Source organism: Cupressus sempervirens, chromosome 3, assembly GCF_028749045.1.
Source record: "Cupressus sempervirens isolate cs-2001-9-10 chromosome 3, ASM2874904v1, whole genome shotgun sequence".
Lineage (NCBI taxonomy): Eukaryota > Viridiplantae > Streptophyta > Pinopsida > Cupressales > Cupressaceae > Cupressus > Cupressus sempervirens.
The window spans coordinates 603,411,326-603,438,444 of record NC_143120.1 but is presented as its reverse complement, the minus strand read 5'-3'; the positions used below and the strand labels follow the sequence as shown (position 1 = coordinate 603,438,444).

At 34.8% G+C, this 27,119-nt stretch overlaps 1 protein-coding gene across 6 annotated transcripts in view; it reads left to right on the top strand.

Annotated features, from left to right (window-relative positions):
* Positions 1–27,119, top strand: part of ATRX (P-loop containing nucleoside triphosphate hydrolases superfamily protein) — a 273,756-nt gene that overhangs the window by 39,819 nt on the left and 206,818 nt on the right. For all 6 annotated transcript variants that reach the window (XM_089821112.1, XM_089821115.1, XM_089821114.1 and 3 more), the window contains 4 exons: positions 5,228–5,406; positions 17,542–17,604; positions 17,876–17,971; positions 18,079–18,171. In XM_089821112.1, coding sequence (XP_089677238.1) covers positions 5,233–5,406; positions 17,542–17,604; positions 17,876–17,971; positions 18,079–18,171 — 426 coding nt within the window. In that variant the 5' untranslated portion in view covers positions 5,228–5,232. The remainder of the gene's footprint in view (positions 1–5,227; positions 5,407–17,541; positions 17,605–17,875; positions 17,972–18,078; positions 18,172–27,119) is intronic.

Below are 27,119 nucleotides of genomic sequence, written 5' to 3'. Positions count from 1 at the left end.
ATTGTAATATGGGATAATATTATGACATAATCATTCAATTAAGTAATATATTTAATTAGAATCTTTTTAAAGGGTCATGTATAATTATAAATGAACATCATTTGGATACTCGATAATCATATATATTAAGTATACCCTTATTTGTACATTTATAAATGGTGATTATTATTATATTTAATAATTCAATATTTACAATCATATTATTTGATATAATTATTACTTGAAACATGTTTTAATTGATTAATATATGAAATATTCTTATCAATTTGGGCTCATGACAAATACCAACTAAAATGATCTCAAATAGTATAGACTAACTGCAATGATAAACCACTGTGATATGCAAACAATAACTTTGGAATGTACGGTTCTGAGAAATCAAGCTTCAATGCTCAAGCTCTGCAAAATACATATATACTGAAATATCCAGCATGAGATGCATGTGCGTTCGGATAAGCACAAGAAAAACAGAAATACATCTTCAGCCACAATGCTGAAGGCATCATAGAATATGCTTTGCTGTGTATCAATATGCTTGAGCATGGAAGAGCGAAATGATAATAATGTTCAACGATTAAGACAGGCAACAATAAAGTTTGTAACTGCAGTAATGTGAAGCGTCACCATGTGATGCTTCACATGACTTAGCATCACTGCCGAGTACTATGAAGCGCCACACTTTTTGGTGTTTCGCGATATCATACTCAGGATGCTGCTGAAAACAAAAACGACTGTTCACAATAAATTTATGCTCGATAATATGCCAACCAAGGAGAGGTGAGGTGTCATCAATGACTCACTTTATCCTTAATACAAAATAATTCCATTTACTTATTCTTATTACAAATTAGTTTCATTTACAAGCCAAAATTGATAGTGCCAATTACAGAGTACTAATCATACTAAATACTGAGATCTCTATCGTAGCTGCAACTCTTAAAACAAATAGAACTCAAAAGAACTTTTTGTAATCCAACTAGCAAATAATGCAAAAATGAATTAAACTCAACCTTCAGCCAGCCAGAAAATGGCTGTCCAATTTATAGACAACAATTTTCACCAGATTTGTTGTATCTTTAAAATTAATCAGATACCCAAATGGTTTCACGAGGCCGAAAATTTGACTTTGTTGAGCCTTCTAGATGCTATAAAATGGCAAAAAAAGACCATGAATGCTGCAAATACCTATCAATGTGAGTTTTGTTCCACTACAACATGCATAATCAAATAATCAATGTTTCAAGCTGAAACGTCAAACATTTAATCCTCTCTTGAATTAAGGTCATTTCTCATGCTAAGCTTGTAAAGTAAGATCATGAAATGACTTCAAGGTTCTTTCTTAACTGTGGACACTTGCTTAGTGAAATAATGTGATTTATTGGATATCACAAACAAACTTACAATATTTATTCAATGGATTTTAACTCTTGCACTTCTAAAGATTTGGCTCTACAATGTGTAATGAAAATATATCTAACTTTCCACTTCAACTCCAACTTAAACTTATAACCTCTATTTTTCTACTTCCACTTCTGCTATGAATACAACAAATCATGGATGAACTCAAAATTTACTAGATGTAATCTTGCAAATGATTCCACCCACCCAGTGCAAGCTTCTAAGGATGTGCTCAAATGGTTTTCAAATCAATATCTACCCTCTTCAATCCCATCAATGGATGCAAATTGAAGGTTGGATATAAATTGAAGTTTAGAGCATTCTATTATCTGCTTACCACACAAGGCACTCCTACCATCAACAAGAGGCTAGTGGCTCCGATTTGTCGAGTCATTCTAGTGAACATCCACAATGACTTTGATCCAACTAGACTACCTCTAAACAACATGAAATTCTAAGCTAAGTGAGGAAATATGGATCACCATGCGATAGTTACAAACTCGATCACAACAATTCACCATGCAAGACACATCAATGAATAGTAGAGCAAATTTAGCATCGTATTAGCAACAATTATCCAACATGTGCTTGCTTCACAAATGAGAGGAGCAATCCTTATATAGGGAGCTCAAATACAATGAACGACCAATATTTATTTGAAATCAAGGGCCAAGATTAATCCACTTAAGCACTATGCAAGGCTTTATAACCACTCACTACAATTATGAAATGTCTACCCAGTTACAATTAAGCACCACCATGTGGACCAAATAGAAAATTACATTGCCTTCTTTGGCTAATAAGAAAATCCAATTCTACAACAACCAGAAAAGGATCAATGACACTTGGACCAATGAGAAGAGAACATACATATAGGCAAAGCAACCTTCCATACCAATAGGAAAATTTGAAAGAAACCATAGTCCAATTGGAAAAAAGGTCATTATGCCACCTCGTCATCTTAATCTGCACGGGAAACCACCACTTGTAAATAACTATGAAATTCTAATAAGACTTAGAAAGTCATCACATACTTCCCATTTTAATTTCCAATTTAAAAAAAATTAATGGGTAATGCAAAGTTGATTGGGAAATATATTTAATTTATTAACATTTATGATTATTTTCCATTAATTTAATTTTCTCATTTGTAAAATCAATGCCATATGGATAATTTCGATGCAACAATATATGAATTAATTAATTCATTTTCAAAATCAATCCATATTTTATATTTTTAGGTGAATTTTCATCTCATCTCAATTTAAAACCATTTATTTTTTAAAGTTTTTTAATTTTCTAATTTTTGAATGTTAGTCACTCCCCCTCTCAATTTTTTGGAGTTATTCGTATCTTTGAAATTCGAGCATGTTTTCACAATCTCCCAGTAAGTTTTAAAATTTCAAAGCGTTTCATTAAACTATAGGAGAGGTGGGGTGGTTTGTGATTGAGATCTTTTATTAATTTGGGAATGGAAGCCATTGCCTACTTAGGCAAAACCATAAAACATCAAGTGGAAACCACTAGTGACTTAGGCAAAACCATTAATCACCAAGTGGAAACCACTAGTGACTTAGGCAAAGATTAAAATCTCAAAAGTGAAAACTACCATGCACTTAGGCAAAACTATCAAATGCTAAGTGGAAACCACTAGAGAGTTAGGCAAAACCATTAACCAATAAATAGAAACCACTAACCAATAAATAGAAACCACTACCCACTTAGGCAAAACCTCTATGCTTGAAGTGTAAACCACTCATGACTTAGGGAAAATTACACAATCTTTTGGTGGAAATCAAGGGTGACTTAGGCAAGGTGCAACCAATGTGCGGTGAAAATTAAGGGTGACTTAGGCAAGTGCAACCAACTTGTGGAAGTCACTGTGCACTTAGGAAGTACATGCAAAATGAAGTGAAAATCACCATGCACTTAGGCGTGTGCATTTTTTTAGTTCAATTTTAATTTTAATTTCTCAATTTTCACACTTTGCCAAACTTACCACTTTTTTCCTGATTTTTTTAAAGCAAAAGGTTACCCAATTTCAAGTTTTCCACACATGGCAAGAGTTAGCCCTGTTACCCCCCCCCCCCCCCCCTTTTTCCCATTTTTTGACACTTAGCCAAAAGTTTTCTTTTTTTCCTGTTTGAATTTGACTCTTGGAAGGCTTGCGAAATTCTTGAATCGTTGTCAGAATTGCCCTACCATCTAAACTTAGAAGAAAACAGGGGGTCCCCATTTGCAATGGGGCGATGGTGTGAAAACTTCACAAAAATACCCAGATTTTTAAAAATGTTTGCACAAAAAACCCCTAGAGATTAGATTATTATTGAGGAACCACCATTTACCTCCAAGGAGAAAAGGATTATTACACCACCTTTGTGGTGGCTTGTTATAACTAAAGTAGATCTTAAATTAGGTCATCATTGGTTTTCCATCCAACACCATGATGTAGGAAAGGTTACATTCAAACAAAAGAAACTTAAGAGGCTTATTTGAGTGTTTTATTTTGTCTTGTGATCTTCTCAATGCTTGAGTTACATTACCGCAGATGATGAATGATCTTCTAAACCATTTTAAAGATTATTTGTTGTTGTTTATTAGGTTGACGTGTTTGTCTTCAATATAACATGAAAAGAAGACCGAATCTTCTTCATTAAGATCTCTGCATTCTATGGCAACATGTATTTTAGGCAAATCTGGAGGGTTTTCATTTTCAATGTACATTGTTGATGAACATGGAGTATGTTTTGATCTAGCAATTCTGGAGGGTATACGTGGTTGATGACCATGGGGTAGATGTGGATATAGCGAAGCTTTATACCATATAAGACTGGCCTGCACCAAATATCCTTATATGACCTAACAGTTAATTGGAATTGGCAATTTTGTATAGGAAATTTACACTTGATATTAGATAACTTTCTTCCCTGTTGCACATCATTGACATATCAATGATAAACTATAAAAATACTAAACTTGCTGATTGGAAAAATTATTGTTTGAGGATTGAATTGAGCAGGCAAATGTGCAACTATGCTATATTTAAAAGTTTCATGAAGAATTGGCTGTAACCTAATAAATGTTGTTTCATCTGCAGAACTTGGTAAAGAATCTCTTTGGGGAGAAATGAGACTTAAACATTTCAGTCCTGGGTACATGGTTGCATTTTTGTTTTGTGATGCTTGTTCTACTTTTGCATGCAGCATTCTTTTGGCTGTATGCTTGCACACTTCAGAAAAGCAATATTGTCCAATATCTTTGTTTGGAAATAGTGTCATATACATGGAAAGTGTTATTGCAATTTGATTTGCATATTTATAATTATTTTAGGGCCAAAGTTAGTCCATGGTTTCATTCTACCCAAAGCAACTGGTTTGTTGCTCTCTAAACAATTCTAACTGAATATAAGATTCGTATACAATTTTGTATGAAGTATGTTGTCTTTTGGTCAGAGAAGATTATTTGTCATGATATGTTTGATTTCATGCTGTACTTATTGTCATTGAATCTTTTATGTCTTTGGATTGTCCTCTGCTGGTGTGTTGGAACTTGGAAGGCAAATAATGCTTGTTCAAAAACATTAAATATCAACTAGTCTGGCTAAAATGATCAATTAGATTTTTTGATTATTGCTTTACACTTAGTGCATGTGTGGCAAATGATATTGTTTAAAATGCAATGCATATATACATGTAATCTAAAGGGAAACTACACATCAGTCATATAGTAGTGCCACATACATGTCATCTAGCTGCTTGTACTTTTAGTTAATTGCTTTATCTATAAATGCTGAAACATTTTATTCCAAATTCTTGTGAATGCAATTTAGGGAAAATGGACTATAATCACAGCTCCAATGTCGCACAAATTAGAGATACTAAATCAAACATGGAGAATGTAGTGGTTGAAGAATCTGGAAGTGATGGAAGTTATAACTTTAGTGACGATGCTTATGACGATGAATGTGAAAAGTCAGTATCTGAAGATGGCAGCGAGTCCAATTTGGAGGTATCTCTAATATATCAAGTGGAAAATATTTTTACTTTTTTTCAAATGTTTTTTCATGAGATATATTATGTATATCATGTTTGCACTATTGAATTTCCTAGTCTGTTTCAGCTTCCAAAATGATTCATACTTATTGGATCCAACAGAAAATCCAGAATTATAATGATATTGTGCATTGAATACTTGTAAAATTCTATTCTAAGTGTCTTTGAGGCAGTAGATCTAGTTTTTAGACTTGGAATAAAATTTTTTGCTGTAAACAATGGGTACATGTGCATGCTAATAAAACATCTTAACTTGGAGAAAATCTTTACTATGTGCTTGATCTACAGAGATTATTTTTGTTTCCATTCTAGGAGTGCCCCTAGCTTGCTGGACTAGCTATTTTCTCAGTTTTTGAGGGCGTTGTTTTGCAATGTCTGCAATGCAATCAAATAAATATGATCAGTGGCCGTTTTTTGCTTGATTGTAAAGCAATGTAATAATATGGTTTCATATAAATGGTTTTAGTGATCATTCTTGTGGTTCAATGTTGAAACTAAGAATAAGATATGTTCTTCAAAATGTTTTCCTCTTTCCACATTCTTCTTATGCTCATTTTATTGCTTTTGAGTTTCTTGTAGTACTGTAATGATGTAAGGAGAGTGAATCTCTATCTTGCCTTAAACATCTCTTACTCACGATTGGAATTATCAATAAGAAAACTCTCTGATTCATCTCAAAACATGTTTGTACTTGGAGTTAGTGACAATGGTATAAACTCATAATTTGAGTGGTCTTTAAATTTCTCTAGACTATCGATATTGAATATACTTGAGATGATGCATCAATTGGTATGTTTTCAAGGAGCACCTATGTAGCCTATTGTGTGTAAATTTTCATTGTGAGGAACATAATAATAGGTGCAGGTAGTTTTGGGAGACATAAGAGCTTTTGGTTAGAAATTCATATATAATTTGAAATGATCTATTTACAATTTTTAAATTTTCTAGTTGCATTTATATTGCTGAAGGGATTGATTGGAAAATGAATGGTCATGTGAAGGAGCATCTATTTTTTTGGTTTTAACTTTCTATTTCTCTGCGGTGTTGTGGAAAGTTTTCTTTTATGGTCTGGCAACTCGTATTTATGTGAATTGGAAATGGTTTTGAGTTTCATTGAGTTTAGTGAGGATCTTTGGTTGACATTATCTAAATTTATAACGGTACCTAAAAATTGTTGTTGCCTGTGTGTTGATTTGAGCCTCATAAAGTACTGTCAAGAATTTTTTGGAAGAAGCTGAATTATTTTAGGAAATACATGTTGTTGACAAAAGAAAAAGACATCCAAGTCCTACCTGAGTTGAATAGCACAAAAAGGCAAACTTAAGAACTAACTCAAACATTTTAAGAAATCTTAGAAAACAACTCAAGTAAATGTTGCTAGGACTAAACATACAATTACACTTGCAAATTGCAAGTAATTAAGAATACTTTGGAAATGATGAAACCAAAATATCTATAGTTTGTTAAAGATAGAAATGTGGTCATTAGATTTGCTAAGATGGACATAAATTCATGTCCCAAAAAGTTTGAAGAACTCACCTTTGATCTGTAATCAATAAAGTTTGAAGTACTCACTTTTGTGAGGCAAACAAATAGTTTGATGCTCTAGCAATTTTGAGGAAGCAAGAGAATTAAGAAAGGGATTATATTATCTTGCAGAACTCTGTTTACCATTTAACCATTTGCAAAGGTTAATGTGATAAATGTTTATGGCCTGAACCACCCAACATAGCAAAAAATGCTGAGGTAGGCTCTCTCCATCATTATCTCATCAAACCCTAATGAGCTCTTTATAATAGGGGGAGACTTCAATGCTATCTAGAGTCCCATAGAAAAGAAAGGTGGTAAAGGATGGACTGGTCAAATACAAACAAATTTTGCCAACTTCTGCACTAACAATAGTTTAATCGGAGACTGAATTTAGAAATGGGCAGTATATGTGGACAAACAGATGTAGTGGTTTTCTTAAAATTGCTGAAAAGCTAGACAGGTTTCATTTCGCAGGGTAGTGGGGTGCTTCAGATTGGGTGTATTTTGCTGAGATTCTTCCTACAATGGGCACCGATCACTACCCAATTTGTGTAAAGGTGCTTGAAGACTTTACTCCCAAACTGCTCCCTTTAAATTTGAGACAATGTGGCTCGGGCATGATGGTCTGCATGATCTGATAAGCTTTTGGTGGAGGAATGCTCCGATTAAACTATGTAATAAATCCTTTGTTGTTTTCAAGGAGTTACAGTTTGTGAAGGACCAATTAATATTTTGCAATTGTGAAACTTTTCAAAACATATTTAGTGAGAAATTTAAATTGGAGAATGAATTGGCAGCTTTGCATTCTACAATTGTAGAATCAGGAATAGGGGGATTAGAGTGTCAACTAGAATCTAGTTTGAATAAACAATACTCTAAAATCTTGGCCAGGGAAGAAAGTTTTGGAGACAAAAGTCTCGTGAAATGTAATTGGCTTCTGGGGATAGATACACAAAATTTCTTCACAATTCAGTAAAATATAAGAGAACCACTAACAAGTTATTCTCCATTAACAATGCCTCAAGAGTTAGATTGTCCTAACTTGATGATATTAATCAGGAAGAAAGGCATATAATGCTCTTATAGAGACTTTCTCTTAAAGGTTCTTGAGCGGTTTGGTTTTTGCTGATATTGGATTAGATGGTTAGTTGCTGTATCTCTACTCCTAGATTCTCGGTTCTTGTCAATGTAACCTGCAAGACTTCTTTAAGTCGACTAAAGGTCTGAGACAAGGGGACCCTATCTCCCCCTTTGGCTGAGGTTCTTGGTAGATTGATAGCTAAACAAAGAGCCAAATGGAAAGTGGAAAGGAATTCAGATCGTGGATGGAATTGACCCCTTAACACATCTTCAATTTGTCATTGATACTTATTTGGCTGGTGAGGCATCTATCATAGAAGCTAGGATTATTAAATCACTTCTAGACATATGTAGCTATGCATCAAGATAGTGTGTTAACTGGCACAAGTTTGAGATCTACTATTTCAACACACATTCAAAGATGCACAAAACTATTAGTCAGATTATACTCTTTGAAGGTTCCTCAAAGGCTAATTTATGGAAGCATTTGGCAAGCAGTTGTATCAAGAGAATGGAGGGATGGAAAGCAAGTGGCTTACATTCGCAGGTAGAATTATGCTTCTCCCTCCTTTTCAGTACTCTTTGGATGCTCTTGACCACTTCCTTCCCTCTCAACAGGAGTTGAATGACCATGATAGACTCAACATCTATAGAAAAAATATTACCACAACTTAGTGCAACCCTTCAGGCGGTCTGTAGCCAAGGATGGCTTTTTATGTTGAGCACTTTTTGGATACTCAAGATGGGGTCATTGTGTGCCCTCTCTAATTGTCTCAATGCTGGAGTCACGCCCTCAACATCTCCTTGGGTTCCTTCTATGTTGGCTTCTACTAGCCCCACATCTATACTGATCACCAGGTTGACAAGGTTGATCGAATCTACTGCCCTTGTACCTTGATCGAGATCGAGATTGAGACTCGCATTATTTTTTGGTGCCCCATCTACTATGAGATCAAGGGGAGGTTCTACCACGTGTTCAAAGAGTGGAGGTCTCTTTCGTCTTTCTTTAGTTACATTGATCAACGATTCCTTGCTCTTTACCTTCTGGAGGTCATGCGACTTTGTGATCACACCTTATAGGTTCTATGCCCTTTGAGACAAGCCTTTGATCAACTTAATAGTTCCTTTTTCTTGCCGAGGTCCCTTGTCCAGTGTATATGAAACTGCCGCTTAATCCTCCCACTTCGAATCATACTAAATTTGTGAGGCCTTGCAGTGGGTTCACTTAGTAGTGACACTCCACTTCCAATGGTATTCAGAGACGGTCCAGTACTGACTCTTGCCTTGGACCCTATCCTTCGGTGCTGGACTTTTTCCAACCCAGCAAGTACATCTATACTTGTAGGTCCTTTGCTTTCATTTTTGTTCCTTTTCTAGTCACCATTTGGTATTCCTGCTTTTGGTTGTTGCCCTTGTTGTATGCTCTCTGTCCCTTAGACAATTTGTGGTCTCTTGTTGGACATTAATAAATTAATCTAATCTTATTTTATTTTATCTCAAATTAGATATTTCTTCCATACTGGTCTGCTCTATGATGTGCGTTAAGATTCCTAAAAATGTCCTAAGACTGATTGAAAGGAGGATGGAAAAGGTCTTTTGGAATGGAGGGCGAGATGAGGATAAGAGACCGCCATGGCATGGGACAAAATCTGCAAACTTAATTTTAATGGAGGGAAAAGTATTAGGAATTGGAGTCTTTTGAATGAAGCACTAGGGGCCAAGTTAGTCTGGATTATGTTTACAAAGACAAAGCTTTTGTGGGTTAAAGTGCTTCGAGCAAAATATGTGGATAGCCAGGACAACAATAAGATTTTAACTATTAGAATCCCACCTTGAGGCTCTGTAGTCTAGAACTTTATTCTAGAATGCATACATCTAATTATCAACCACTTAACATGGTCAATAGGAAAACTTTTGGGAGGACTCATGGAGGGGGAGGCATTAGGTGCTTGGTGTACAGTAAATGAATTGGAGGAATTTAAGAATCTATTGATGCAGCGATGGGGCAAAAAAGTATGTGATTACATGGAACAATGCAATACCCCATTTCGAGAGGAGTGGAGATGGATAAGTTTAGGTGGACTTGGCAATGATGTACATCACAAATAGGTAATGCAATAGATTTTTGACAAGAGAGATATTGTAAGGTACTAAGGATCACTACAGATGACAATCTCATCTGGTGTACAACCAAAAGTGGTAATCACTCTGTCAAGATAGGGTATCAAATCCTTGAAATGGAAGTGGCAAATGAAGAGTGGCTGACAAGCCTATTATAGGTTAAGCAACATTTACTGAAAGCAGGTTCCTTTGCTTGGCTAGCAACCAAAGGAAGAATCCTAATTGATGATAGGAGGAAATAATTTGGTATTTAGGGACTATCAAGATATAGCCTATATAAAGAGGAGGAAGAAACTGCCAATCATTGATTATTAAATTGTCAGGCTGCTATGGAGGCTTGGAAAACGATTCAAGGTAAGATTGTGTGGCAGGGCTCTCTTCCAAGAATGTTGAAAGATCTCTTGTATTGTTGGTCAACTAGGATGCCTTGATTAATCTTTTCTTGTATTTTCTGTATTTGTCCTTCCATTATAATTTGGGATTTGTAGAAGGAGCGTAATAGACAAATTCTTCAAGACAAAGATGAAACCTTGGAAATTATTTTATTTAGAATAAATCATGCAATAGAGGAAGTTGTCTATGCAACCACTTCAAACACTTCACCATATGTGTCTCTCACTGAATGGGATCATATATGGCAATCGACTTGGCATGGCTTTAAATATAAGATCAGTGGAAGGGGTGGCATAGGAAGGATGAAACTACACAAAACTAAGGTAAAATGGTTAAAACCTAGCCAAGGGTGGGTGAAGGTGAATTTTGATGTAGCATCTCTGAACAATGGTGGAACTTCTGGTATAGGTTTTATTTACAAAGATCATGTAGTGAAGACATTGGCTCTTGGTTGTTCAAGGTATTTGTTGCAATTGGTTTAGTTCACGAGAGAGCATAATTAATTGTTTGTGTAGTATCTCTGTTGTGTGGATGCCTTCTCCCTCATTGCCATCCAACAATGCCTCTAACATATTCAGAAAAAAGTATAGATAAACCATTGTTGTTTTTGTAGAAGCAATAATGTTTGCGAACCTTGGTGTTAATTTTTGATGGCAACACTGGAACAAGATACAAACTAGAAGACATCATATATTTACTGTGAAAGACGAGTTATGGATTTAACAAAGAAGTTTGGTAAGAAATGCATTCGGGAGTGCTTCGCAATTGGTGTGGCAGCAAATTTTATTGGGATTCACCTGCTATTAATGACTATCATCAACAATAATTGTACTAGAGCAGGAGATTGGAAAGATGAGTCAGTAATGCTCTTGTCAAACTTCCAAGTCTTAGAACAGTCACAAAAAGATTTTGAGTAATTTTCTCGCTAGATGAATGAATAATTATCTATCTTGGTGCAAAATGAGAGTTACAAAATATTAAGGCTGCAGATACTTTCTGCTGTGGAAGAAAGAATATTCTGGTCGACAAGTTAATATTTCGGAAAATTAAAACAACACTTCCTAATGAGTGAGAGTATCCCACAAGTGATTGCGGAAGGCATGGTGTGGCTAATGGCGTAAATGATTCTGCAGTTGAATTCTTTAACCCATTATCTAAAATATCCTCTCAATAACATAAATGAGTTGTGGAATACAATCAAATCTCTATTCTTCCATTTGCAATGACAAAACAGAGCACATAATTTGGGGGAATGCAAAGTCCAGCAATAATGATGTGAGTAAATCAGTTGTGAGGCAAATGCATCATTGGAGACAAGTAGCTCCCCAAAAAGAATAAATTGAAAGACTGATGATGAAGAGATGAAATGGTTGCAAGAAACAATTTTCGTTCCTTGCTGAAGCAATGAGACTCCTCATACTCTGAAGTAGTAGAAACCTAGGATGATCAATATATATATATATCAGATAGTGTCGTTTTTCTTCATTGAGCGATCTGAGGTGCATACATACAGAGTTTGTAGATTAGATGTAATTTGTTACTCTATTATGAAGTTATCATATGATGAAGACTGTTGTCTTAACATAAAAAAAGAATCACTTGAACCAAACCAAGATCAAATTAAATTGTTGGGATTTCGTGTTTACTGGACAAAGATTCATATTATTGCAGTAGTTAAAAGAAATGTTACGTCAGTGAATCGTTTTGGACATTATGACAATCCATCAATAATGGAAGTTACTTGTAAGCATTGAAGAAGCAAAGTTTGTGTAGTTAGGCCCTATTTGGTTGCAAGAATTGGGTAGGAATAGGAAAATCTAAATACAAGCATTCGCCAATTTGATGTTTGTTTGCAAAATACAAAATTGTAATTAGAATTTGCTTATCCTAATTTGACCCCAAAATGAGCATAGGAGAATTCCTAAAAAAAGATGGAATAAGAATAGCCTATTCTTATTCCAGTTTTTAATAAACCCAATTTAATGGGTTGTTAGGTCCGTGACTTTGCTGTTTGATATTTTGCCACTCAAATGCATTTTTGGACTATTTTCTCCGTTCATCATAAGATATAAACTAGGTCAACATTATTTAACGTTTAATATGTAGATTTTTTAAATGACAAAAAAGTCTAATAGTAGATTTGATATCTTTTCAAACTTTCCTATAATTATCTTTACAAATAAATCTTGTGTTTAGTCTTATAATTAAACTATTTTGAAAGATCATTTAAATATCATATTAATGATCTCGACTTCTTTGTATTTTTATTTATTTAATATATTTAAAAATAAAATGATTTTAGTTTTGATCATATTAAAATAATTTGATTTAATTTAGAATTAAATTTATAATATACAATAAAGGCTGATTAAAATATCTTTCACTTCTAAAGTCAATCTATAAAATAAAATAAAGGCTGATTAAAATAATTTGGCTTTTAAAAAAATTAATAAAAAATGAGTTTTTATAAATAAAAAGTCTTGTTTAATAAAAATATTACCAAACTAAAAAATAATAATTTCATTATTAAAATTTTAAAACAAAACTTATTCCAATTCCTATTTCAATTGTTGCAACCAAACATAGAATATGCATATGTCGACTCCTCTTCCAGGTCAACCAAATAGGTCCAAATGATATTCCAGAACTTAGATTAAGAATGCACGAATACCAGAAGAGAGCTTATTCCAGCATAGATGAATGCTGCATTCGACAATTCGTGCAGCCAAACAGGCCCTTAGAGATCATCACAGGCCAAGTATTAGTCTATTTGTAACAATTTGGTCTTAGTGTAAGGACAGATAGTACAATCCAGATTGGGATTACAAATCTTTATATTGTTGCCTCTATCAAAAAAAAAAAACAAACCTTTTATTGGTAGTGAATGGGAGTGTACGTGTTTGGTGGAGATTACCCTAAAGAGAAATCAAGTACTTACTAAGGGCAAACTCACCTGTCTTTGCTTCTTAAGCTATGTCTAGAACAGTTTAATAGCGATTCAAAGCAATTTCTTGTAGCCGCATTGATGTCAGAATGTATAGGGCAGGTTTAGAAAAACTATGAGATTTAAAAATGATGCCAATCAACATTATGGAATTGGCCAAATTACTCTTTGAGACAAGTAACACTTGGGTTGTTATATCAAACAAGTGAATAGGATCTCATCTCCCCAATTCAGTTGAAAGGATGGTACAGTTTGTTGAAAGAATCAACAGTATTTGTGAGCATGAAAACAAGAACACCATCCCGAACATTTTGGTAATGAAGATCATCAGGAACAGCAAGAAGTCAAATACATGAGCTCTGAATTTTACAACAGCAGTTCCATGATCTCACCATATCATGAGATAGAGGATGAACCACGTGATTTTACTTTGAAAACTATGTGTGATGGTGATCATTTCATTGATGGAGGCATTAATTTTAAGTGTTAATACTCATGGTGATGTTGAGAACTCAGAATTGTCCATAGTGTATACTGATAGTTCTACCGATTATCTAGAGATGTCACCAAGTTCTTATGATATGACGACTATTTATTTGTTGATTGGTAGTTTTTTCTTTATGCCCACTTCATTTATCATTAGTCGTCTTGTTTGGCCTACCATTATGTGTTCAAATTTGACTTGATCTACAGGAGTCATGCAGTTGCATGGATATTCAGAGACAGGATCATGTGTCAGATACTGCACTTGAGAGAAATTTCTTCCCTAGATAGGAGAACAACAACACCCTCAACATCGCACTTAACCTTACCAGATCTTTTTGCAGCAATATCTAGCGGCCTATTGGGCTGATTGTTATTCATCTTGGAGGTGTGTTTGGCATCTATTTATTTAGTTGGCTGATTCAGGAGGTTGGAGATTCACCAATCATCTATTTCCACACCTAGGATCATGCTGACATATTGGTTTGGGATCTAGGATGTGTGCTTGCATTTTGTAGACTTTGTTGCGATACTACACAGTTTGAGATTTGATCAGTTATGATTAGAGTCACATAGGCTATAGATGCAGTGATATTTCACAGATTGACATGGGATCTAGGGATCTGGTTGATGGATGATTTACATCCTTATTTATGGTTCCATAGTGTGGCACATCCTACTTATGCAATACCGGGAGGAGCAATGGAGGGGCTTGCAGATGCATATAGGATCCTGGTATAGGTTACAGACTCATGATTGCTTGAGGGCAAGCAATCTCAAGGAGGGAGGACTGTAATGTCCCCAATTCTTCGACATTAGGATTTTGAGCCAAGCCTCATGAAATATCAAAATTGACTTTTTTGAGCTTAATGTAAATTCAAAAGGGGTCAATTAAATATATTAAAGTGAGCTGAAAGGTGATAGAAAGGGGAATAAGACGAAAGGGCAAGAGAGGGAAGCTGGAGAGTCAAATTGTTGAGCTTTGAAAGAAGGAAGCTATTTTTCTTTTAGGAGGCTTGGTTTATGATTCAGACTTAATCTTCTCTTGGAGAGTTACTTGGAAACTTCAACTTTCACTCAGTCTGAGGACAAAACCCTCGTGCCGGTAGACAATGGACGCAACCCCATCGTCCGTGGAGACATCACACTAGGTGTTGCACTTGTCCTTACACTTTCTTATGTTTCCAATCCTACCATATTTTTCTATTTAAGATTCGACTTGATGTTTGTTATTGTATTGCTGTTGTATAATGCAATAACTTATTCTGGAGAATTCATATGAGCTTTGCTGGTTATGCTATTGTATTGCTGAATATTATAATACAACAGAAATTTCTGAGGTTTTCTACATGAGCAATCATTGTTATTTGCTGGTCAAATCTGAAGGTTTATTGCATAATTCTGAAATTTGTTATTTGAGATAAGTTTGGGACAATATCCATCTGGGATATTACATATTGTCACTAGCTGAAAACAAATAACTTGAAGAAGAATAATGAGATGGCTGAAACAAAACTATTCTGGTTCTGGATTGAATTCTCAGACCCGCTCTAATACCATGTTAAATTTAAAGAACGAGAAATAATAAAATGCAACAATAGAAATAATTACTCAAATACACCAAAAATATTATATTGGGAAAAAACCTTCCATGTAAGGGAAACAACCCAGCCCCATAGAAATGATTCAAAATAATTACAAACCTCCAGCTTATGATTGCACTTCTCAAGCCTAAGTTAATCAAATAAGGATGATTAAACTTTGTCAAAGTTAAGTGAACAATGTGTATCAGGATTCAGAACACAATGATATAGACAATAATAAATGTATTGATCATATATTAATATTTCACAAATAACTCTTCCAATATTATATACAATAATGTTTCTTTTGTTTTACTTCTGCAAACTACACTCACTAAACAAAAGATGGTCCATTATAATTTCCTGAAGGTGAAACCTGAAAGAGTATACGTTACAAAAGTCCTGTCAAATATGAAGAATACCTACAAAAATACTTGAACTGATAATAATACTCCATGACTTCATGACTGTTCGGTGCATATTAAATCACAATAGCAATAAGGAAAACGACAAATAATAAATCTAACTTGGACGAATGACTTGCAGTGACTCAGCTGACATGTCATACACAACCATGAGTTACCTTCACACATAAGCAATATACATAGAACACTGACTCAGTAGAGAGAACGATAGAGATAGGAATGACAGAAGCGGCATCAGTTCATTATTGCAGATGAAACCACAAAAAAAATTATTCCAATTCTCAAGACAAAATAGCTAGGTGTATCTACATAAACCAGCAACCATGACTGAAAAATAGCTAGTCCATTATTGCACACGAATCTTAGAGAACACATCAATGTAGATTTTTATTGCAGCTACAACTTCAACAGCATTACAATCCTCATGGTTACATAGTTTTGTACCTTGTTTATGAGTTTCAGATGATTCCTTCTATTCTTATGATTGCCTTTCTTCAATAATTTTGGGTTTTCTGTTATGCCATGTGTTCTTTTAGGAATTGTAAACAGCAAAGGTCCTTTTAAGAATCACAGATAGCTGGAGTACACATGCACACTCTCATGCACATGCACATGCACACAGGCATAATCGTTTCAAAAAGTCCCAAAAACCCAAATTGCTTTTATGCCGAAAAATCTCAAATTTGTTTTGAATTTTATCATTGATGAATTTAATTCAAATATTTTCCTCGGCAAACTCAAACTTGAGCACAAAGGTTATTGTTGTCAATGCAGTAGTCTATAATGAACAAAATCTTCTCTCTAACTTGCAGTCTCTGGCTTTTACAGAAAATTATAATAGGCCATCCCGCATTCCAAATATCCTGTTCCCTAGCTGGAATAATTGCACGCAATGAAGCTGTTAATGAGGTCATTCAGGGTGATTGATAGTTGGTGACTAGGGTTTTAGCTTATTGTTGTCGCAGTATCCAGTCCAGTCAGCCTACGCTGATTTGATGCAGTAATAAATGCTAGTCTGTTTCACAGATAGAGATCAGCATTACTTTTCTCTAAAAATCAGGATTTATCTCCAGGAATGCCAACAGTATTGAACACTCTTATTATTTCAGTAGTTTGAATACGTGGTTGATGAAATTTCTTGTTAGTGCAGTCCAATCATGGGTTTTAACAGGTACTAGATGGAAAAGTTCTCTTTTGGATCTAAATAATTCAAACTCTGATGTATAAGCAACATCAAAATTATGCATGTTAGAATATCCACAAGCAAGGGTTGGATGATTGTTATGAAGCATGTGAATCTGGCTGGAAACTGCAATGGAATTGACTAAGTTGCAAAATCTGTCAAATGAATTCAATATTTACAGCAGATAGACATCTGTAGCTGAGGAATATGAAATATCTCTCTCCTCAAGATGTTCTAACATTTAATAATCTAATATTATATCCTCTCTTTCTCAGAAGTTTCTTTTGACCAATTCTAGTATTACAAGCATATTCTGATTTTTTGTTTCTCAATATTCTTCTTGTTTCAGTGCCCTCCGAGAGATGCGGAGATAGAAGAAATGATTGATGAATTTTTACTTCTTGAAAGCAAGGTATGCTTGTTGTTCTGCCCGAGTCACATGCATTTGTATTTTATTAAGATGGGTGTTACTTAGGGAGATATAGGTTGGTTAGTCTACTGTTTTCTTTTCTGCATCATGTGGGCCCTTTATCCATCCTTTGATATTTTTAACATATTAAATGTCTCTATTGCCTAGGTAGCATGCATGTTTTGAGGGAGTTGGCCAGTGGAAAACATCCAAGCTGATAAGCTTTATTTATTGTGAATAGATCTGATTGTGAATATTGTTGAAAATTTATCAGGCTGCGGATGCTCAAGAGGCACTAGAGGCGGAATCGCTTTTGCGTGTTGAAACTGAAGTCAGATCGGAGTTATCTCAGTCATTAACTGTGATGGATGTATGGGTCTCCCTTGCTCATATAATGGACTTTCTGATTTTATTTTTCATGTTGTGCATAGTTCGGTGTCATAAGTTTCTTGACATTGTTGTGTGTGCAATGTGCAGTTAGAAGGTGCTGTTAGGAATGAAATGAAAGTTTTCAGGAAACAATGGGAACACACTCTTGATTGCTTGGAGGATAAAATTGCAGTTTTGCTGGTTAGATCTCTTTTCTGGTTCAAGAAATCATAAAACAAAGAAATGTATTCAATGTTAACTTGCATTGGGATACATATTTAAATGGGAAAGATGAAGAGACTTGAAAGGTTTAAAGGAAATCTAATGAGCCTTGGTGATTTTAGAAAATACTTCATTATGAGCTCACCAGTGAGTACCTATTGTTTAGTGAGACCAGTAAATATCAAATCAGTCCCTGTGCACATTTTGGATTCTGTATTTTAAGTTTTCTTACTCGCAATGCACTGAAAATAAAGACTAATTAAAAAATGGAAATTCATGCAGTGCCCCTAATGGAATCTTTCTGATTTTTGCCCTGGAATAACAATTTCTACTTGAATCTATGAAGGGAGTTCATTTTCAAGCATAACTAAAATAAAACATTGTCAAATGATATATTTTGATTTAGGTCCTATAATAACATTCACAATCATTAAAAGGTAAGAGCATACGATAACATCTAACTTTACATAGCACTAACACAGATATCATGACTGTATATTAACAATTACACCCCTATAGACATCGTTTATAGTTAAATTCAAAATAGCATTAGTAATTGTATTAGGAATTCATTAGAAATCTTTGCAATCGGCAATCACAGGGACAACTTTCCTTGTATTGTGAGAGCATGGATGGATCTTGGACCAACCATCTTAGGGTGGTATACTTGAGAAGTCCCTTGAGCCTAGGAGCACTCATACGCCTCCTGGCCCAGAAGCACTACATCTCAGCATAGCGTATTGACCCTTGAGCCCAGGTGCACTTATACGCCTTCTGGCCCAGAAGCACCCATTTGCCTCCCGACCAACGAATATGGCAGGATTTTAGTCCAATCCATCCCTCAGTCCATCAACAAGGTGCTGCATCCTCCTTTGTCAAGACCATAAGTGCTACATTTTGGGATGGTGTGCTTGATCAGTTTATGAAGACTGCCTTCCTCACCAAGCTTGAGAGCACTTATATGCCATCTGGCCCACAAGCACTACATCTATGGGTAGTGTTCTTGATGAAGGATAAGTCTGGACTTCACTCCTTGTAAATTGGAATGGCTGTACATCCTTCCTATTTGCACTCCATTTCTAATGAATTCAAACTGATTAGCTATATGAATCGGTATTAAATACAATTAAAATGAAACGCAGTTAAATTCTGATCAATTATTTAATATCTCTAAAGCATAACTATTGTATCTACATATTCATAATTTTTTTCCATAAATTTTATCTCTCAATCTATTATTGTTGACAATAATAATTATATCTGCCTTGTATCTCAGTTTTCTTTTTCTATTTTCAGACATCCACTCAATGCCTTCTTCCAAAGGAATGATCACCAATTTATATCTTGTTTAATCAGAGAGTCACACCAATTTGTGAACCAACACCCTCTAGCAAGGGACATCTCCCTTCATAACCCAAGTGCTGCCGTGATAACCCTGGGCCGGCCCCCTTTAGCAATTGGCTGCCCTTTATTGGAGTCACTGGATGTTTATTAAGATCCAATTTAGAGGAATGACAGTTCATGACAACGTGATGATTAAAGAAGATTGCATGGCAAGAAACTATAAGGAAACAAGGAAATTCGGTAAATTAAATGATCAACTTAAAACATATCGAGAGAAGATTAATGCTAAAATTAATTTCGGTGGATGTTTGAAGAAATTAATCTTAGTAATAACTAATAAGTCAACTGGAACAAAGTATAGGATGGATTCATGAATGTAGCTTTGGATCTTGAATGTTTCAGAATCTGATACTTTTCACCAACTGCATGCATAATAAAAATAGTTATTTTTATCTTTCCAAAACTCTCTTTTCATTTGTTTTACCAGATTGAAAATGAGCAACCTTGTTCAAGACAATCATTTTAAGATATATTACTGTGTACAGTAAGAACCCCCAACGTACCTGGACTGGAGAGGTTTGGGTTGTGGTCCTAGTTTAGATATGGACTTGGGCTTGACCATTAGTGCATTGGAACTATCTGGGTCATTCGCCAGACGGGAACCCTTAGTTTGTAATTTAAAAAAAAATTAAGAAACCAGCATCTCTGGTTCCGCTTTGGTTTCAGCAGTTTAGCACATGCCCAAAACCATGTCTAGAAAGGACTTTAATGCTGTTCTGGGTCTATAGCCTTGAGTCTTTAAGCATTAGGTTTGGGTACCTTAGTTGAAGAGCCAGGCAGGACTGCTTCGTTGAACCCAGAGAACAAATGGTGTTAAAAGAAAAACCTATGCCGTTGGTTTGGTCGTGGCAGTTCATTGATTTTAATTTGTAGGATTTTGTATGGCTGGGGTTTGTCATACAATGAAACTCACATATAATGAGAGAGATACATTATTTACATAAAATGTACAAAGTCAAATACAGAGTACAACTGGATAATTCATTGTCAATTGTGTTAATGATAACTTAATATGGTATATATTATAATATTAGTGCATCTTTGATCCAAAGTGACAAAAATTTGTTGTCAGTGTTTCTTTGAAAAGTTTCTGCACCTTGCATGCTAATATTATTTATTTCTTCGCATGAAAAAGAGGAGTGCATCCTTGATCCAAAGTAAGTAAAATCTGTTGGTAGCCTTGCTGTGAAAAGTTTCTTAACTTTGCATGCCAATATTATTTATTTATTTATTAGTTTTTCCTCACACAAGAAAAAGGGTGTACCATTTGAGGTGGAACATTTGGCTATTTGTTGAATGATTTGTAATAGGTGTAAGAAGTTGTAATAGAATCTACTACTATTGTAAGATGTGGATGCTATTTATGATGGATTTGATGATGCAAGAGCATTATTATAGAGAGCTACATATTGTACTTGACTTTTAGCGAACTCTATGACACATGTTATGACGTGTCATAAGGCATATTTTAAATGATAATAATGTAGCCAAATTGAAATGCCCTGGTAGGAAGATGGCTATGGTGGGTTATTAATATAACAGCATGAGAGTATCATCTATTATTAACATGTCCATCAAACATGGGACTTGAAATTCCTCATGAGCATTTGGGTGCCATTTTTGGGAGTGTTATTTTCCTCTAGTTTATAGTTTACCATTTATGGTTTCTAGACTTATGTTCGTTGTTTTCTTGTGAAAGCTTCTGCATGTTGATGTATTGTAACAGGATTGATATTTTGAGTAGATTTATTTGAATTTGATGGTCTCAAAAGGGTTGTTCCAAAATAAATATTGTCTTTGTGGTATAGCATTTTGCATAGTTATTTCACTTTTGATACTATTAGATCATATTTTTGATGCATTTAATGTCCTTACTGGTTAGTTTAGAAAGTTTTTATGCTATTAACTTCTTCCATTTAGTGGCAGAGCTTGACCGACTTTGTTTGGTAGGGAAAATCATTTTTTAGACTACTCTTGGTTACAGTAAGGGTCATTCATGTAAAATTCCAAACTTCTATTGTGAAATTCCAGGCTTCTCTAATTAATATTTAATGTAAATTCTATTAATTGCAGTGACGTTATAACAACTATTCTAACATTAGCACCACAGAATGTAAACAAGAGGCACCTGATTTTTCGGCTTGAATTAACTGTTAATTCAGAGAGATGATACACGATGCTACTGATTGATCCTTCAGTTTGCAATTCGACACCACAGCGAATATGTATTGTTCTGGAAAGTGGCGCCACAACTGGTAGTGGGCTCTGTTCAGGCAGATGTATTCTTCCTCTGTCAAGGTGATAAGTCTGTTGGTGAACAAAGACCTTCCGCACCGTGCAACAATAAGAACTAATATTATGTCAAAGTATATTCTCGTGTATTCAACCCAATCTCGAAACGATTCCAGCTGAATGCTTATTGCCTCCTTCACATGACATAGCCTCCGTATCAACTCTGAGATACTACTGACTGTATTCTGGCGTATAGGACAAACAACCAATAGATTGTTTGCATATTGAAGGCAGACAAACAATCTGCTGAATGAGACAAACTCACTATTTCTTCCAACGCCTCCTGTCTGTATTCTTCTCTAGGCCAGTATTGGAAACTGACGAAAGGAGTCGCTATCTATTATTTCTTCGCTCCACAGAGACTTCCAAATTGATAACTTTGTATTTATTCCTTAATCTGTCCTTATCAAGCCCGGAACTTGACAATTTATTCAAGTGTTCTCCTGTTCCCGTGTGCAACTGATTACAAGAATGATTTATTAATAATAGTTAACTTGAGAACTATTTATTTAATTATAACTAATTTATGAAATAATTTTTAAATTAATGTACTAGCTATTTAATATGATCATTTGAAGCAGTTATTAAATAATTACTGCTTATTATATATGTTTTATATTGTCTGTATAAAGACAACTGCGGATGATCATGACATCAGCATAGGTCCTTTGCTTCCATGAAAAATAGTTCATTGAAGATATTGGCTACTAGTCTTTGGAAGCAAAACTCCAAGTATGATTGACGAAGATTGGAAAGCTATAAGCCTCTTTTGGCAAATTAGTGCCTTTTATTGTTGTGGAAGAACCTATGTTTATTTTCTTGGCATATGTATTTTTGATGAACAAACTTCTTTTACAGAATACACTATATGCTTTTTGGATGGGTGATGGGATGTTATGTCCTGCTGTGAAGGCATACAACTAGAACGATCAGGAAATGCTATTGTGGACAGTGACTGGGTGATAATAAACTGCGATGAGGTTGCATATGACAGATTTTATGAAGCATCTAAGAGCATGATTATGGGAGTTATATAATCGACTTGACCTCTGATCAACTCTATAATGCATGTTATGATGGTTCATAAGGCAGTTTTGAATAAGGATATTGGAGCCAAAATGGAGTACACAAGTTTGTGAGTTGGCATTGACAGGTTCTGTCAATAGAAGTGACTTAGCATATTGACTCATCATGGGAGTTGATCACTGGAAAGCCTCATTTGGATATGGGTGCCATTTGAGGGAGTAGTATTATTCTATCGTTTAGGGTTTATGGATTTGTAAGTCCAGGTTTGTGATGGTTGCTATCTTGTGAAGGCTTTATTCTATTGATGTATTGTAGCCAAGTTAGTATTGTATTACATTGGTTTGAGTTTTGGGTACTAAATATTTTTTCATAAATATTTTCCTAGGTAAGTACTATATCATTGTGGTATTTTTTTCCTTTACATTTTTCTTTTAAAGCTGCTAGTGTATTTTGCATTCATTTCCGTCCTCATTGATTAGTGTAAAAAGTGTTTCTGCCATCAATTTCCTTTCAATTATTAGCTTTTATCTTTTGCTTTTTGTTGTAAAGTAAATATTTCTGGTGACCGAAAGATATTCTTCCTGGGTTCACCCAGGGTCTTGCCCTATGCCTCTGACTTGTAACCGATATGGTACTAGATCAGGAACAAACCCCGTCTGTGCTAGTTTGGGTTTGGCTAGTGTTCCTTCAAACTTGGTAAAACTAGCATTTTTTTTAATGATATTATTGTTTTTATCCTCTTTTTCGTTTTTCATTTAGATGCTTGCATGTCATGATCAAAGTCTTATAGTTTTTTCATTTTTAACTGATTTAATTGGTCATTTTTTTATTCAGTTCCTTTTTAATTATTTGTTTAGATGATTACTTTTGCTGGTTAAGTCATTTCTATATGTAACTATATTTCCTTACTTTTCAACTAATTTTGTTTAGTTATCTCTTGTAGTAAAAGCTCATTTATCAAGTGACTCTAATCTATAATATAAGTCCTTTTGTGGTAAATTCCTCACTTGTGCAACCTGATTTCTAGCCAACCATTTATCCTTGTGCTTATTATGTGAAGCTGGTCATTTTTCTGACTGTAGATTAGCCTATTTAAAACTATTTGTTAGATCACAGTACGGAGGAATCCGACAGTATTGTTATATTACCTTTTTTTTTTTTTTTGACTTAGTATGACTCTCTGATCTCTATTCAGACAAGCTTTTGTGTAACTCTCTTACCACCAACTCTTTTCATGTAATAACCCGCAACTGGCTATATCTTTGATAAATCCCAATTTTCCTTCAATGAAAAGCTACTTGACATTATACTAAATACTTGGCACACAAGCTCTATAATTCACAACTTAAAAATGGCAACTTCTCAAGTCTTGGATTATGCAAGCAAAACTAATGGTGAATATAGCCAATTACCAAGTCTGATTGGTTTTATTTTGTTTGCAAATCAATCATGAAATGGAATACTGAAAATAAAATGCTTTACAATAAAATATCAGAACTGTTTTGTAATTTATTATATTTGCAAAATATTAAATTCACAGCTGAATGCTCAAGTGTTCACGGTTGTTGCCCTAAATGCCACCCAAGACTATTGTTGAGACAAACAGAAATTACAATGGAAATTGAATAACCTGGAAATGTTTATTCCTGAACAGATGGTGTACTTTAATTGAATAAATTCCCTCCTTCAATTTGTTCGTAGGTCTCAAAGAACTCTTTAGGCACAAAGTTTCTCAAATGCAACTTCACTTAAGAAGCTTCCTCAACACATAATCATTTAATAATGTGCCATATAATATAATTTATTAATATCTTTTGGCTCCTCAAAACGACCTTTTCAACCATATCATGAAGTTCTTACATGCAAGGCCATTGCTTCTTCTACTCAAGATTTAAAACTTGTCAACCCGGTTCCAAGGAGCTAGGACACTCAGGTGGCCAATAAACAATACCAACAAAAATAACAACCTTAGTATATTTAAATGAATAATAATAATAATTCACCTGTCCTACGAAAATAACTGAAGAAGCATCAGAACTGAAATCTTACAACACCAGAGTGATCCCGATGAAGAAAGATGAATGAATTGGACGAGGTGAATTACTATAAGTAGACACTCCGTCCAAGATTCTTGAAGCACAAACCAGAAGCCCGAAATAAAAACTGAGAGCATCACTCAACTCCTCTAACTCAACTGAGCTCATCATAATCAACTGCCGACTTACTATGAATAGTAAGTCCCTCAAACGGAGCCAAAACACACCATAGGTTGCTGGAAAACCTATAACCCCACAACTGAGACCCTCAAATCTTACTGTCAGCTCACAAGGGTTGCGATGATGAACTGACCAAGCCAACTGCAAGAACTTGCTAAGAATGGGGACATTATATTTCAGCATTACCTTTGGCTAGGAATATTGTTAGATTGCTAGCACTTCTTCCTTGCATACCATGTAGTTTTTAGTCATTGAAGATTGTGTTTGTTTTCATCCTTTTTCTGTTTTCTAATATTTAGCTCAATTTGTAGGAAGCTACGGACTTTTACCAAAGGTCTATTGGTAGATTATGTGCAAAGCTACTCATATATTTGACATATTTTGTATTCTTCATTGTCTTTAGGTTTGATCTATATGCACAGTATTATTCAGCAAAGGGAGACAGTATAGGCATATTAATATGCAACATTAGGAACTTTGGCAGTGACATGGGTGGAGAGAGGATACAGTAAAAGCTAATAACATAAAGGGGAGAGAAGTGTTTCTGCTTGATTTTCTTTTTTACGCACATAATACAGCTTTTACAGCATTGAGTAGACAGATAAGCCAAGAGTGTTTCTGCAATAAGCAATATTAAACATGGACAAAGAAGGTTAGCTAGTACCATAAGGATACTCAAAAGAAGTGAGAGTGATACAAAAGAGGGTCAGTATATAAGATGCTGAAAGCTTGTGCAATGCCAAGAAAGGCAGACTAGACAAAATGAAACTTAGAAGTATGGGCTGTGGAATGCATTAAGGTGTTGGACTGGTCTCATGCTTGTGGTCTTACATGAATGAGGTGACGGGCTATTGCTATAAGGGGAGGACATGATGAGTTAGATGGTAATAGTAGTGTTTTTTAATAAGAGTTTTACATGATAAGCTTTAATTAGTAGTGGCAGCTAGCAGTCTGTCACTATCCATGCTGTAAATATAAACTTGTCATTGATTATCATAATGATCAATTTTATCTCCAGAGTCCAACCAATGCTCTGCATTCTAGCATATGGAAACAAAACCTGGAGAAGCATTCATAAAATCAACACCATAATGAACAATACGAGATGACCCCTAATCTTTTTAGCAGGGTAACTAAAATTTGATGGTTAACAGTCCAATGAGAATCTGCCTCTTGTGACTGGCTTTGAACGGCTAAATAAAATGGAAAAACCAAAGTGGTAGCTTTTACACCTTTTATATGAAGTGCTGGCCTTACCAATGGATCTTTTCTCTACAATCTTATCCTAATTCTTTTTAGCAGGGTGACTAAGATTTGATAGTTAACACAACATTGAGAATCTGCCTGTTTGTGACTGGTTTTTAACAGCTAAACAAAATGGAAAAACGAAAGAGGTAGCCTTTACACCTTTTAGGTAAAGCGCTGGCCCTACCAATGGATCTTTTCTCCACAATCTTACTCTAATATTAGTGTTTTAAAGTCTAGAATTAAGAGTTACTTGGAGATCTTGTTTGGTAATGATTAATCACAATGGCACATAGCAAAAACAAAGATAACGCTGTCAAAAGTAGAGTTGCTAAAATGCGTATTTTCCCAAAAAACACTCCCAATTTCTTTGTTCTTCAACTAGTCAAAGCACCTTGCTCAAGGAAACTCATACACAATTAATCATAGACATGCATTGATACTTGCAAAACAAAGAAATGTTGATTTTTCTTATGGAATAAATAGGAGTCTTAGTGACTTCTATTTTGAATCCACAATGGAATTTGTTTGATATTCTCGAATTGTGGACTTGGGAAATTATAACCATAGATGCAATGATCGCCAAGTAATGGGTGATTTTTAAACTTACTGCGGTATGTTTAAATGGACAAGTAAACGCCACATTTACTCGTTGGAAACTATCGCAGATAAGTACAAAATAAATTCAGTGACAAATGCTAGAACCTGCAGTAGATTGTTAGTACATGATAAAATAAATTTTAA